Source organism: Theropithecus gelada, chromosome 6 (genome assembly GCF_003255815.1).
Source record: "Theropithecus gelada isolate Dixy chromosome 6, Tgel_1.0, whole genome shotgun sequence".
NCBI lineage: Eukaryota > Metazoa > Chordata > Mammalia > Primates > Cercopithecidae > Theropithecus > Theropithecus gelada.
This window is the reverse complement of record NC_037673.1, coordinates 50,559,293-50,575,636: the sequence shown is the minus strand read 5'-3', so window position 1 is coordinate 50,575,636 and position 16,344 is coordinate 50,559,293. Positions and strand designations below refer to the sequence as shown.

At 35.9% G+C, this 16,344-nt stretch overlaps 1 protein-coding gene across 2 annotated transcripts in view; it reads right to left on the bottom strand.

Annotated features, from left to right (window-relative positions):
- Window positions 1-5,832: 5,832 nt before the first annotated feature.
- Window positions 5,833-16,344, bottom strand: part of NDUFS4 (NADH:ubiquinone oxidoreductase subunit S4) — a 116,883-nt gene continuing 106,371 nt past the window's right edge. Inside the window, exon 4 of one of the 2 annotated variants that reach the window (XM_025388734.1) lies at window positions 5,833-6,044. In XM_025388734.1, coding sequence (XP_025244519.1) covers window positions 6,032-6,044 — 13 coding nt within the window. In that variant the 3' untranslated portion in view covers window positions 5,833-6,031. The remainder of the gene's footprint in view (window positions 6,045-16,344) is intronic. The other variant, XM_025388733.1, reaches the window with a different exon arrangement.

Sequence of the window (16,344 nt, the reverse complement as noted above, 5' to 3'; positions counted from 1 at the left end):
TTTTGTAGCATTGTACAATGAACTGATTTCAGCTAAATGCCATAAGTCAAAATATTTAAAAAATTAAGGTTTATAAAGTTACCATAAACAACAGCTTAGTGAAGGAAAAACATGTTCTAAAAAATTTAGTGTAGGTTAAGTGCACACTGCCTATAAAGCTTGCAGTAGTATACGGCAGTATACAGTAATGTCCTAGACCTTTACAATCATTCACCATTCATTGACACCCAGAGCAACTTCCAGTCCTACAAGCTCCATTCATGCTTAAGTGCCCTATATAGGTATACCAACTTTTATCTTTTATACTACATTTTTACTGTATCTTTTCTAAGTGTAGATATGTTTAGATACACAAATACCTCCCATTGGTTTACAATTGCCTACTATATTCTATACAGTAACATGCTGTACAGGTTTGTAGCCTAGGAGCAATAGGCTATACCATATAGCCTAGGTATGTATAGGTTATATACTATCTAGGTTTGTGTAAACACACACTATGATGTTCAAAGATAAAATTGCCTAATGGCGACCCATTTATCAGAACATATCCCTGTCATTAAGCAACATATGACTAATATGACTGTGTGTGTGTGTGTGTAGAGACAAGAGAGATTGGGGGCGGGAGGTGTGGAGTGAGTCTGCAAAAAAAAATAAGGACAATTTAGCTTCTTCCTTTCCAATTTGGATGTTATAATTTTTCTCTTGCCTAACTGATCTGGCTACAACTTCTAATACTATGTTGAATAGAAGTGGCAAGGGTGAACATCCTTGTCTTGTTCCTGATCTCAGGAAAAAAGCTTCCAACTTCTCCCTGCTGAGTATGTGTTAGCTGTGAGCTTCTCATGTATGGCCTTTATTATGTTGAGGTACATTCCTTCCATACCTAATTTGTTGAGAGCTTTTATCTTGAACAGATGTTAAACTTTGTCAAATGTTTTTTTGACACCTGTGGAGATGATCATATGGTTTTTGTCCTTCATTCTGTTACTGTGGTATATCACATTTTTAGATTTACATATGTTGAACCATCCTTGCATCCCAGGGATAAATCCCACTTGATCATGATTTATGATCCTTTAAATGTGTTATTGAATTTGTTTTGTAAGTACTTTGTTGAGAATTTTTGCATCTGTGTTCATCAGGGAAACTGGCCTGTAATTTTCTTTTCTTATAGTGTCTTTGCCTGGCTTGATATCAGGGTAATGCTGGCCTTGTAAACTGAGTTGGGAAGTATTCCCTCCTATTCAGTTTTCAGGAAGAGTTTGAGGATTTATATTAATTCTTTAAATGCTTAGTAGAACTCAGTAGGGAAGCCATCAGTTACTTGGATTTTCTTTGATGGGAGACTTTTTACTACTGATTCAATTTTCGTTCTCATTATTGATTTGTTGACATTTTCTTTTTTTTTTTTCTTCTTTACTGTTCAGCCTTGATATGTTGCATGTGTCTAGGAATTGATTTACTTCTTCTAGGTTATCCAATTTGTTAGTGTATAATTATTCACAGTGGTCTTTTATGATCTTTTGAATTTCTGTGATATCAATTGTAATATCACCCCTTTGAGTCTTCTTTTTTTCTTAGTCTAGCTAAGGGTTTATAAATACTATCTTTTCTATTGTTTTTCTAGTATCTACTTCATTTCTGTTCTGATTTTTATTATTTCCTCCTTCTACTAACTTTGAGTCTAATTTGTTCTTCTTTTTATACTTTCCTGAGGTGTCATTAATTGAGATCTTTCTTCTTTGTTGATGTAGGCATTTATTGCTATAACCTTCCCTCTTAGAACTGCTTTTTGCTGCATGGTATGTTTATGTCCAATTTCATTTGAAAATTATATATATATTTGAGACAGGGTCTTGCTCTGTCACCCAGGCTGGAGTACAGTGACATGAATATGGCTCACTGTAGCCTCAACCTCCTGGGCTCAAGTAATCCTCCCAACTCAGCCACCTAAATAGCTGGGACCATAGGCACACACCACCAGGCCTGGCTAATTTTATTTTTTGTAGAGTTGGGTGTATGCCCATATCAGCCATATTGGCCTGATATGCTCTGTTGCCATGTTGCTCAGACTGGTCTCGAACTCCTGAGCTCAAGCAATACTCCTGCCTTGGCTTCCCAAAGTGCTGGGATTACAGGTGTGAGCCATTGTGTCTGGTGGAAGGTAAATTCCCTTAATTTCTGTTATTAATTGGGTGTTCAGGAGCATGTTATTTCCAGGTATTTGTCGATTTTCCAAAACTGAGCTTTTTTTTTTTTTTTTTTTTTGAGACAGGGTCCCACTACATTGCCCAGGCTTATCTTGAATTCTGGGCTCAAGTGATCCTCCCACCTCAACCTTCCAAAGTGCTGGGATTACAGGCATGAGCCACTGTGCCTGGCCAGAAGTTAAGAGCACTAGTTGAAGACAGTATTTTATTTACTTTTGGCTTTGGGATGATTTTTTTTCCTTCAACTTTTAAGTTCAGGGATACATGTGAAGGATGTGCAGGTTTGTTATATAGGTACATGTGTGCCATGGTGGTTTCTGCAGATCATCCCATCACCTACGTATTTTGCCCAGCATCCATTAGCTATTCTTTCTGATGCTCTCCTTCCCCCACCATCACCAATAGGACCCAGTGTGTGTTGTTCCCTGCCATGTGTCCATGTGTTCTCATCTATCAGCTCCCACTTACAAGTTAGAACATGCAGTGTTTAGTTTTCTGTTCCTTTGTTAGTTTGCTGAGGACAATGGCTTCCGACTCCATCCATGGCTCTGCAAAGGACATAATCTCATTCTTTTTTATGGTTGCATAGTATGCCATGGTGTATATGTACATTTTCTTTATCCAGTCTATCATTGATGGACATTTAGGTTGATTCCATGTCTTTGCTATTGTGAATAGTGCTGTAATGAACACACACATGCATGTATCTTTATAATAAAATGATTTATATTCCTTTGGGTATATGCCCAGTAATGGGATTTCTGGGTCAAATGGGATTTCTGCCTCTAGGTCTTTGAGGAATCATTACTCTGTCTTCCACAATGGTTGAACTACTTAAACTCCTACCAAGAGTGTGAAAGCATTCATTTTTCTTCACAACCTTACCAGCATCTGTTGTTTTTTGACGTTTTAATAGTAGCCATTCTGACTGGCATGAAATAGTATCTGTGATTTTGATTTGCATTTCTCTAATGATCAGTGATGCTGACCTTTTTTTCATGTTTGTTGGCTGCATGTGTGTCTTCTTTCAAGAAGTGTCTTTTCGTGTCCTTTGCCCACTTTTTAATGGGAGTTTTTCTTATAAATTTAACTTCCTTATAGACTCTGGATATTAGTCCTTTGTCAAATGGATAAATTGCAAATTTTTTCTCCCATTCTGTAGGGTGTCTGTTTACTCTGATGATAGTTTATTTTGCTGTGCAGAAGCTGTTGGATCCCATTTGTCAATTTTTGCTTTAGTCGCAATTGTTTTTGGCGTTTTTGTCATGAAATCTTTGCCCCTGCCTGTGTCCTGAGTGGTTGTTTTGGGTTTTATGTTTAAGTCTTTGATTGATTTTGAGTTAATTTTTGTATATGGTGTAAGGAAAGGGTCCGGTAAAACTGGGTAACTTCTTAACAGGTTTACCTTATTTCTTAAAGTTTACCTTTCATCTGAAATAAAATTGTAAAATAGTAATTATTAAAATGTATATTAGTCAAGTAAGGCTTAAGATGGCCAACATATGAAATGTAGTGGGTTTTATGTGTGTATGTATGCAATTATAAAAATATATATTACCATACAGCTGTATGGTAATAATTTAGCCAGTGTATTAAAAGCTGAAATAAATGTAAAAGACCTCCCCTTTTCCTACAACCAATGGTATCCATTAAAGTCACCATTAAGAATTTCTTATATATCTACTCTAATATATTCCAAGTACATATATGTAAAGCATCTGCTGCCTCACCTCACCCCCACGTTATCTACTATTCTTGGTGTTTTTCACTTAGCAATATACCTTGAACTTCATTCCAAAAAGCTAATATACTTCTTTTGTTGTTTTAAATAGCTGTATCATACTCTTGAACTCTATTCCCCCTTTAATAGATGTTTAGATTGTTTTGACATTTTAGCTACTAGAAACAACTTTACAATAAACATCTTTGGACATTTACCTCTGTATATCCCACAGGCTATTTGCCTATAAGTGCCCTTTTCAAATTAAATGGAATACGAAGTTAACAGTTTGGAAAAAGGCTGCCAATATGCTCTCCAAAACTCTGTCAATGTGCTATTGTTTTCTGAAATGCAGTTGTAAGAAAACATATATTTAGTTTATAACTTTGGAAACATCAAGTAACATTAAAAATCCTAAGAAATCGACTGGGCGCGGTGGCTCACGCCTGTAATCCCAGCGCTTTGGGAGGCCGAGGTGGGCGGATCACGAGATCAGGAGATCGAGACCATCCTGGCTAACACGGTGAAACCCCGTCTCTACTAAAAATACAAAAAAATTAGCTGGGCGTGGTGGCGGGTGCCTGTAGTCCCAGCTTCTAGAAGAGGCTGAGGCAGGAGAATGGGGTGAACCCGGGAGGCGGCAGAGCTTGCAGTGAGTGGAGAATATGCCACTGCACTCCAGCCTGGGCGACAGAGCAAGATTCTGTCTCAAAAAAAAAAAAAAAAAAAAAAAAAATCCGAAGAAATCATCTGCCATTAACTCCATTTAATTATTTTCATAACTAAAAATAGAGTATGAGTTTTGCAGACAGACAGATATAAGTTCAAGCCCCAGATTTGGCACTTAGGACTGGCATAACTTTAAGATATAGGGTCTTACTCTGTTGCTCAGGCTGGAGTGCAGTGGCATGATAGTTCACTTTAGCCTTGACCTCCTGAGGTGAAGTGATCCTCCTGTCTCAGCCTTCTGAGTAGCTGACTACACATGAATGCCACTATGCCAGGCTAATTTATTTATTTTTTAAATTATTTATTTATATATTTTTAGAGATGGAGTCTTGCTATGTTGCTCAGGCTGGTCTCGAACTCCTGGCTTCAAGTGATTCTCCCACCTCAGTCTTCTGCATAGCTGGGATTATAAGCATGAGCCACAGTGCATGACCTGTGTTTTCTTGAGCAGACTATTTAATCATTTTCAGCCTTGATTTTTGTCTTTTCTTTGCAAAATGGGTAAAATAATAGTTCCTGCTAATAGGGTTATTATGAGGGTTAGTATACAAAGTGTTTTTTGAATAGCCAAACAAAGCATGTGTTTAACTCATAATGTATGACCTAAATGTTTAACAATAAAAGCATGTATATAGTTCAAAAAAACAACTGAATATTACAAATCCCCGTGAATGAACTGATTTTTATTTTCTCTGAGTCTTAATTCCTAAGAATATGAAATCTTCACCTGAACTCCTCATAATCAGGAAGTGTTGATTTCTGGGCAGAGATTACTATGAAATGCAATTCATTCAGGCTCAAAGTACCTTAGTAAATTATAAAGTAGTAATTAAAAGAAGAGAACTTTAATAATGATGAGACAGGGGTTTAAGTTTGTAAGACTGCAGTGTTATCGTGTACTTCTCTACCTATGATAAAACGATTTCTAAGACAACATTTTAATAATGTTGGCTGGTGATTTATAAACAATATTAACTTGAGAATGGCTATAAAAAGCAAATATAAAACTTCAATGTTGCAGCTGATTTCAAGCATTCCTGTTAATAGATTCTAAGTACCAAGATTTCCCGGAAGTATGATCACCTCAAATCTTCTCTATATATAGGAAATTGAAACATGCCCAATTTGAGACATCAAAAGACATTTAAAATAGACACCACAAAATGTATCTATAGTTTAAAGGTCAAATTTATTAGGAGATTAAGCGATGTATATGGACTATAAATACTGCACAGCTGACTTTATTCACAGTCAAGCACAGATATAGTCAGCGCCAACCTATTTTGTGGATACTCTTGTTCTTTTGTTCCAAGAAAAGTTTGCACCATAAGACTTGGACTTGGGTTTTGGAACCTTCCTCTCTTCAACGTCATAGCTCCATCCTAGGAGGAAAAAACAAAGACAAATCCACAGAAACAGAATTAAAGAGGATACCTGAAAAGCATAGCAAGCGGAGGCTAGCTTTTGTAACTTAATGTTCACTTATCATTAAGAGTATATGTCAACACATCTGAGATATACTTACTATTTGTTCCCTTATAATCCTCTGTGAGAAAAGGGTCCAAAAGATTGCCTACAGATTATTTACCATATCTCAAGTTAAAGATGTAAACTATGATTCAGTTTCTCCTTGTTCAATTACTGATATCTATGTATTACATTAAAATTTCCATTGCTCTATGTGGTTTAACAAAGGACTTTAAAAACAGTTGCAACGAAGAGCGATGAACAACATAACCAACCTCACTATTCTTCCAAAAATTGGTTTCTTTACAAGAGTTAGTTTAGAACTCTTCCAAAGGGATATAGAAAAATATGTACGTGTGTGTGGGTGCGTGTGTGTACTACATAGTTGAAGTGGACCATGAGAGTTTACTTGGTTCAACCTCCTGGACTTGGACAGGCTACTGATTAAACTCAAAAAGATTTTCAACATTTATTTCAAGGGCTATCTCACTAATTGGACTCACATGCGAGTACCCGATAAACAGTGCAAATTGTTAGGCCTGACCAAAGGCCCACTAGATCAGAATCTCGGGTAGGGACCCAGGAAACTACACTTTATCAATTCCAGGAGATTTTTATGCATACAAAAGAAAGGGCCACTAATCAAAGTTGTCTATTCTCTTCTGAGTATTTATATTTTCCATCCAAAGTCATTTCAGCATTTTGTAATTTTGAAAACTGGGTATATGTATGTCTACATTTTCTGTACTAAGTTCTATTCTGTAGTTCTCCTAAAACATGGGAAACAAATCAACATCCTCCTCCTTAAAAATATAATTAAGTCATTCTTTTATTCCCTAAGCTAGGCAACTCCTGTAACATTCACTTTTCTTCATAAAATCCATTTTCCCACACCTGTAATTTATTCTTCTCTTAGGATTTTATTCAAAGAACTCATCTTGAAACCTCTAATTCATGGCTGTATCATGCAGTCACGTATAAAACGTCCAAAATGTGATTATTATATGGTCTAATTAAGTGAGCTTCTTGATCTTGGTGAGTATAGTACCTTCTGCCACAAAGCTTACATTTCAACAGTCCCTTAGTTAGTACTCAGTTTTACCACAAAAGTTAAGCCTATGAAACTCAACTCATCAAAGTATACTACTGCTACTGTACACAAAGGAAAGTAACAACATTTAACAGAGTATTTTAATTTAAACTTTTAATCTACTTTATCCATAACAGAATATTACATTCCCAACTGCTGGAACCCCATCTCCAAAGAAAGTCCAATAACTATAAGGAAATGGGGAAGCAGGAAAGCAAATGAAACATCAGAATCCAGGAGAGAAAATATTAATTTACTTGCTCAACATAATCTTATTTTCACAGAGTAGAAAATATGTTTTGAGAACTTTCTTATCCATTAAAAAAAAGTTACAAAGCTATAGCTTACTTTAAGAGAATCTGGACTTATAAAGTATGTACGTAACAAGTAGTTATCTCCATTTCAAAAAATTTACTAAAGGGCATAAGAAAAGTTTATATTTCATAAGGTTGTCATGAGGATTAAAGTACACGTCTTGTACTTCATATGGATGTCATAATTCATGTAAAGTGCTTAGAAAGCACCCCCACTTAACATTTATTGAGTTCTATGAGAAAGAACCTTTATATGAAGTAATATTATCCCCCTTGTACAGCTGGGTAAACTGAGGCTCAGAGAGGTTAGGTAACTAGCGTAAGGTCACTCAGCCAAGAAGGGACAGAATCAGGATTTAAACACAGCTGGCCAGATTTTGGAGGCTACGCCTTACCTATTATGCTACACTGTCTCTTGTGGTTTATAGTAGGCACTCAATAAATGTTAAGTATTATCTGGTCCTCAAATTTGATTCACAACTTCCTAGCACCATGTCTCTATATAAATTTCCATTACATTAGAGCCCACTAAATTTGAATTTGTGATGTTTTGGGTATAGCTAGCTATAATCTAACCTAGTTATTAACTACAGAAATGGGTTTTGGTAAGCAAATTAATACTGTGATCTGAGCATAATAACTTTAAAATTATAAACTTCTTAAGCACTTCCCATATTAACCAGCAAATGATGCTGATAATTACAAAAAATATTCAATTTAATAAAGGAGGTATAACAATATTTACCAAGCATTGCCATTCATTTGATAAATATTATTGATTGCCAACTCCATGTCAGAGACTGTTTTTAGACAGTGGAGGCAGACTAGTGAATAAAACAAAATTTTCCTGAACTTCTTGAAGTTAGTAGGGGAAGAAAAGTTAGTAAGTATATAGTATATTAGGTGCTAATACAGTAATACCTAAATTAAAAATGTGTATTACATCCTAGTAAGTACTAAGGAGAAAACATTTTAGATGGGGTATACAGGGGAGCCCTCCCTCCCTGAGAAGTGGGCAGAGAACAGTAACTGCAAAGGCCCTGAGGCAAGAGCATTCCTGGTGCACTAGGTAGTATGTTCTAGTCCCCATGCTGAGTGCGTGAAATGTATTTTTATTGAAATTTTATGTATGGAGTTTATAGGTTGCATGGCTATAAGGAAGGCATTGTATATATCTTAATTTTACATTAACTTAAAAAAATATAGAGAAAATAAACAGCCTAAGGTCACAGGGCTAATAAGTGGCAAAACCAGGATTTTAACCCAGATGGACTTTAACACCTAACTACTTTATTAATAAAACTACATTTCTTTTATTTTCTCTTTTTTTTTTGAGACGGAGTCTTGCTTTGTCGCCCAGGCTAGAGTGCAGTGGCGCGATCTCAGCTCACTGCAAGCTCCGCCTCCCGGGTTCACGCCATTCTCCTGCCTTAGCCTCCCCAGTAGCTGGGACTATAGGCGCCCGCCACCATTCCTGGCTAAGTTTTCGTATTTTTAGTAGAGATGGGGTTTCACCATGTTAGCCAGGATGGTCTTGATCTACTGACCTTGTGATCTGCCCGCCTTGGCCTCCCAAAGTGCTGGGATTACAGGTGTGAGCCACCACGCTCGGCCTAAAACTGCATTTCTTTAAAAATATTCTGCAATTACAAGTTTTATCTATTTCATTCATTTCCTTTTATTTGAAAAAATATGTTGAAAAGACTTTTAAGAATCCCTGGGAAATCTATGTTCCACATATGCTCTCCCACAATTGTGAGGAAGGAAATGGTTTCTAGTGTAGATTCTGTATTTGGTTATAATGACAGCTGGAAAATTAACCCAAGACCTCCATAATCTTTTCTTGCCAAATGATAGGTAAGAAACCTAAATCTCTCTCCTCTTACTACCTCCCAACACACACTCACCAGGTCAATAAAGACATTAGGAAAGAAACTGCAGAAATGAGAAAGCACTCAAATATCTAGGAACCAGTAATATACACACAAACACAAACCTGATAGTCACTTTCTCATTCACTCAATTACCCTTTCAGCCACCAGGGAGAATTCTCTGTACTACATCAGATCTCAGACACAGATCTAATATCTATTCTGGTTATGGAGTTTCAAAATGTGGTCAGGGTCACTGCAATGTGAGAAGAATGAAGTTTTATACACATAAAAGAACAACTGGTTTGGGTTTTTTCCTGGTAACTAAGGAGTGAGCTGGCTCCTGGGAATTGTGAGCCAGATTACAGTTGCTGTTGATGGTGATAACAACAATAAATAGAAGTATCATGACAGGGATTGGAATGTGGATGGGCAAAGCACCCTGTGAAAAACAAACAAAAATACACACAGAAGAAGCCTGCATTTGCTAATAAGATCCATCTCTATATAATTACCACTGACCACTCATGATTGTTAGGATGTGTAGGGCAAAACATTTATTATCTTCCCATTTCTCTGTGATAAACAACTTTGTTTCCAAAGTTGCACATGCAACTGTGCTTCCCTAAACGCAAAGGAGTATATGAGGAAGTCCAATGACAATTCACAATAGAGACTAAAACTAAAGAAAGAATCCACGGACATCTTTGGATTTTCTATTCATTATTCAGAAAACTTTTCTACTATGTAGGGCTGTCATCATAATAAACATTTGCTGTTTTTTGAGATACTGTTAAGAATCTGATCACATTTCCAAGCATCCTCCTCCTTACAGTGCCTGGATGAACAAATTTACTGGTCCCACTATACTCGAATATAAAGGTTACCTGAGCAAACAGTGAAGTTGAGCTAAAAAGGACAACACTTGAAAGGACATTAAGCATGTGTGCTTAAGAATAGGTAAGTTACACAAATTATACTCATCTTTCCTACTTCCTATTTGAAACTTGTTGCTAAAAAGAAAGAATATATTTTGCAAGAAATAAAATATAGATATTAAATGTTTAAATTTCTATAACAGTGTCCTTTTTAACCCTAAAATAGATAAAAAAAAATATATATATATATGTATATATTTTCTTTTTTTTAAAGAAAGAGCCCAAACTTGTTTTTCTGAATGGGAACATGGAAGTGAAAATACTTGCACTCTCCGAAGAATGTTTATATGCTTATATAAAATGAAGGTATAGTCTACAATCATAATGGTCCCATATGTTGTCCTATAGGGTACTGAAAACCAGCCCCTTGCTCTTCCCAGCTGTGCAACAGAAGATCAAAGCAATGGAGTCCAAGGCAGCTGCCCCAGGGATGGGTAAAGCTCCCAGTGCTGCCGTCACTTCCTAGAGGACAGTAGCCATATGGCACAGATTTGCCACAAACCCAACTACCAGCACCTAAATGATGAGAAGCTGACTCCCTTTGCTGTTTCACACACTGAAATGCTTTCACAAAAATAGCTTGAACTTTAAGCCCTAGTATCATTTCCCTTTGGAAAATGCTGTAGTAAACTTAAAATGTGATCTTTAACATCCCATGCCCAATTTTTTTTTCTGAAATATGCCAGTTTATTTTGTAGATCTCCACATTGTGGTTGGAATATTCTATTTCCTATGATATAAATGGTATAATCTTTTCAAATGCCAAAAATCCCCAACCTCTGAACAAAACCAGGCCACAATTAACTTACGAATTCCACATATAAGACAGAAAAATAAAATCAATTCCATTCATTTTTATGCAGAATCATTTAATTTATGGTTCAGTAATATAAAAATACAAACATCCATCAGTTCTTTTATTGCTTGCGAAATGTTTTACCTCAACCTTGATTGACGTTCTGTTAAAGGTCTTTGTTCTCTAATAACCTAATCTCAAACCCTGACATGAGTTTGGAAGTGAACAGCTAAATGATTTTTCCTACTCTCCATTTGTGCACTGAACAAGAACTACCACATAATTTGGCACAAACTGACATAACTGACAGTCACTTCCAACTGAAGCATGGGATCAGAAGAGCAAAGCTTTGGGAGGCCAAAGCAAAGTACACTGGTACTTGGCAGGTTTCTAGATTCTTCACCAGGCTATGCACCCATATTATATCTGGTATCTGGCTGAAAGCAGAGCATAACCCTAACATATAATTTTAAGGAGCAGAAAAGAAAAATAGCTTTTTAGGAATTTCACTTTAAAAGTATCTTTACTTTGAAATTACCAATTAGATATATAATATGGGGGTAGGGTAGGGTAGGGGGTAAATGGTTCAGAATAACGTAAAAGTATCCTAGATCTTTAGAAAATACTATGGAGAATAACAGCAGTTTTGGATACACTGCAAAGCAAGTCTTCCCATGAAGTTTATATAAAGTGATTTAAACAAGCAAATAAGGTGAAAACATGAGGCACCTGAAATATTTGTTAGATTAGTAGTACCCTACACCTGCTGTAGCTGTGACACCTCTCAATACTGCTTTGATGTGACAGTCAACGGCTCCTTGAAATTTTATCTTTTCAAATAATATACTTGTTATGTAATATTACTATTATTTTCAAAGCAGTAGTTGGAATTATTCAGCATTTGCCACAAAACAAACCAAGGTAGTAATCCACTACTCCAGCTATTGTGTTCCAAAAGTACATCTGAAAATCAGTCATTAGAAATTTAGAACACATTTTTCTGGAGAAAAAAACTACACAAATAGCCAAAAACCACTCCCAGAGATCTGCAAGCTACTCATAGGGATTCTCAGAATCCTATTTAATCTACAATATACCAGAAATGTCACTAAGCCACCATATATAATTCTCTCTAGCTCTCGCGCGCGCTCTCGCTTGCATGCTCGCTGTCGCCCTTGCCTTAGCAGTATTTTCCCAGCCACAGACAGGATACGGGATTAGACACTGGGAGGAAAAAGCTATGTATATATAAAAAAATCTTTCATGAATTCACCTATTAACTAAAGTTTGTGACTCCTAAATCAACACCCATGGTGCTTCTGTGGTCATTTGTGACATGTGGAGAATGCCAAAAAATTTGAGTCCTGTAACACACATTTCTAAATGAAGGGAAGCAGGATAATGCTCTGCCTTCTTGTTTCAGCTCTCATACTGTAAACAAGCATACTTTCTGTGCTCTATTTAGTGCCAGTTTTTTGCATTTCTGTGCTGGTTTTTGGTAATTTCACTGTTTAAAATGGTCCCCAAACAGTGTGCTGAAATGTTATCTAGTGTTCCAAGAAAGCTGTGATGTGCCAATACGTGTTTCAGATAAGCTTTGTTTAGGCATGAGTTATAGTGCTGTTGGTTGTGAGTTCAATGTTGATGAATTAACTGTATTAAATAAGGTGTCTTTAAACAAAAACACACATAGAAAAAGGTTATGTACTCGTCAGATGACAAACTATGTGACCAGAGGCCTGCAGGAACTTAACCATGTATATCCCCAGGAATAAGAATTCTTGCTAATTTAGTGTTTCATAGTGACTTTAAAGAACGTAACTGTGGGGCCTGGCACGGTGGCTTGCGCCTGTAATTCCAGCACTTTTGGAGGCCGAGGCAGGCAGATCATGAGGTCAGGAGATCAAGACCATCCTAGCTAACACGGTGAAACCCCATCTCCACTAAAAATACAAAAAATTAGCCAGGCATGGTGGCGGGCACCTGTAGTCCCAGCTACTTGGGGGGCTGAGGCAGAAGAATGGTGTGAATCTGGGAGATGGAGCTTGCAATGAGCTGAGATCATGCCAGTGCACTCCAGCCTGGGTGACAGAGTGAGACTCCGTCTCAAAAAAAAAAAAAAAAAAAAAAAAAAAACAACAACAACATTAACTGTAAATAAGGAGAATCACCTATAACTGATAGATACATAAAGTCTGTCCTTTCTCATAGCTTTGACTCCCCTCTCAACCCAGTCCTGGAACAATCAGTTTTGTCTCAATTTGCAATTCATCTCAACGTTTCTTTACCCTACATAAATCTGTGCTGTTTGACTTGTCCTTTGAACTGGTTATAACATTTGCCCTGCTCCCTTATATCAGATGAGTAAAATCCTTCAATACATGTTTATTGTATATCTATGCTACAGTCAATGTATCTTTTTCTGGAAAATTTAACAATTTTGGAGGTCGCCTTGAGACATCTTATAGATTTATTGACCAAATGCAGGCAAACTTCTTCATCAAAGAAATGGTATACCTTATGCTTAAGCCTGCATACCTCTTTTCTTGGCTCTAAAAGGTGAATCCAGCAGCAAGAGAATTCTGCTGACTCTGGTCTTTTGCTCTCTACTACTCTGGGGAATTGGTTTTGCAATCTGACCATCTGATGATCCCCGTAAATGGATTAATGGTTTATAGAGGTCTATTCTCTGTTGGGTAGGAACAAAATAGAGAATCTAGTTTGTTAATCTATTCTATTTTGGACTCAAATCAATTAAGAATTAGTACTCAGAAAAGAACAGCTCTTTGGTATTTCATCATTTTGTATTATTAACTAATGGCTGAAAGTTTAGAACTGAAGTTATAAACTCTGTGTGACTATATGTCTATCAATGTCTGTATAGAGAAAAGCCTTATTGTGCATGTATTTAAGGCTTTTCTACCTTTAGGTGGCATTGATGAATTAGATTATAAAGTCTTTTTAAGGAACTCTGTTCTGATTAGCTTATAGAGAAAAATAAGTGATTATGTAAATTGAATCTTAAAATTTTCAGAGAAGAAGAAAATGGAACTTCTAATACGTTCAGTGTGCTAGAAATTTTTAAGAATACTTAAAGAGTACTCTTAGAGCAACTAACAAACATTTTGAGACTTCAAGTTCATATCGTGTAGGTAAATCTTGACAAACAAGACTAATAATTTTGGTTTAATAAAACAGCAAAGTTTTCTCTGGTTTATCAATGTTAAATATACAAACAGACTTTTATTCCACTTGTGTATTTTTTTAATTACCAAAGATGTTTACTGATCAAATAAGCCATTAAACTTGTTTAATGTTTAGTCATGAAAAATGTAAACCTATGATTAACCAAATTGATTCATTATTGACAACTTTATTTCAACAATAATTATGTTTTGTAATATGTCACCTTCAAAATTAATTTCCAAGATCGTCAAGTAATTAATAGATATTTATTAGATATCCAGATCTTTTACTTATTTTTTTAATTATTTTTTAAGACTAGTGGAGTCAAGCTGTGGGAGTGGAAAAGGAGTAACGAAATCTGTAATCAGTTGTGATCAATTAGTTGTGAACCTTAGATCTCTTCTAAGTAAGACAGAATACTAATCCATTGATAATGATAGGGTTCAGGACATGCTACCCTAAAATAATGGCACCTTGGCATTTGAAGAAACAGAGAAGGCCACTCTGACCTCCTCCCACCCTTGTACCTTGAAGTAGACCATAAAATAATTCCCTGGCCTTCTCATGGAAGAAATCATAAGACATTCATGTGCCCTATAACCCAGAGGCAAGTAATATTACAGAGGGATGGACTTAAGAGAAGAATCTGAACAAACAGGCCTGGCTAAGTTCTCTCTAGCTTATTACTACTGGATCATACCTTCTTTATCCAGTCATATTTCCACACACAATGTACTTTTTCTTCAAATTTAGCATAAAATACACAAGTATTCCTGTTTCTTTGGGTTTTCATTTCTGAAGGGTCCTGTATCACATAAAATTTACATTAAATATGTGCTTTTCTATTTTTAACTGTCCTTTATTATAGGAGATGCACCTATGTGATGGGTGAGAAAAGACATATTTTCTCCACTATAATTACTAAGCAAAATTTTAAATGTATATACTCTTGCTACTTATTTTCATATGCTACAGAGAGGCTGTATCTCTGGGTTCGTTAGTGAACATTTTCATTTTTGCCACCTGGAGAAGTTGGAGTATAAGGAATGCATATAGCTATAGAAAGTTACGTGTATTTATGAGATCTGCTAGTCTACTAAAATGCTGAAGTGTAACCATTTCAATTATCCATCTCCCAGTTTCTCTATGGAATCAGTCACTTTGGTTAAAAGATACATATAAATGAAACTCGAATAGGAGAAATGGTGGTAGAGAGGTAAAACTCTGCATGCAAGGTTATGAGATATGTTTTTGTTTATTAAAGGAAAAAGAGAATAGTTATGTCCTCAAGTAAAGTGACTGTGCCAGAAAGAGAAAGAGAATGCTAAGAGCTAAGGTTCTTTACCATCATATTACTTTCTGTGTTTAAGTTTTATTGTGACTTTGCAGTGAGTGGCCACATATCATTTCTCAGGTACCTGTGATTCTATATCTATCCTAACTGTTCACATCTCCTGACAACTTTTGATATTTACCTTCCCACAACTGAATCCTAAATGTAAAATAAAACTTTCAGGATATCATTGCACCTATAATTATCTTTGAGATTCCCTAGAGGGCCTCTGGAAAATTACAAAGATATATTCTTTCATTTTGTGAAAACAGAGGTGCTAAAAAGAATTAGGTTTATTTTATATGCTATAATTAATGAGCTACTTGGGAAGAGCTGTCAACTATGAGAAAAGTTGTCAATTCAGAAAAGATCCTTAGCCATCCCAAGGTTAAATTTCATGGGAAAAGTGTTATTAACCAAAATTTATGCTATATGGTAAGTTCCTGGGGAATTATCAATGCCTTCACTGCTCAAGATGTGTTCTATTTACCTGAGTCCTTGTACTGCTTTGCCCAACAAATAATTACAGTATAGTTTATCAGTCATAATTTGTTATTTTTAATAAAAACATTAACTTGATTGCATCTTTACTTCTGTAGTTTAAATATTGCATCTTCTAGGCCAGTAAATGTCAACTGGAAATCAATGTCACTTCTCTGAGTTTTATTAATATACTGATATTTAGGA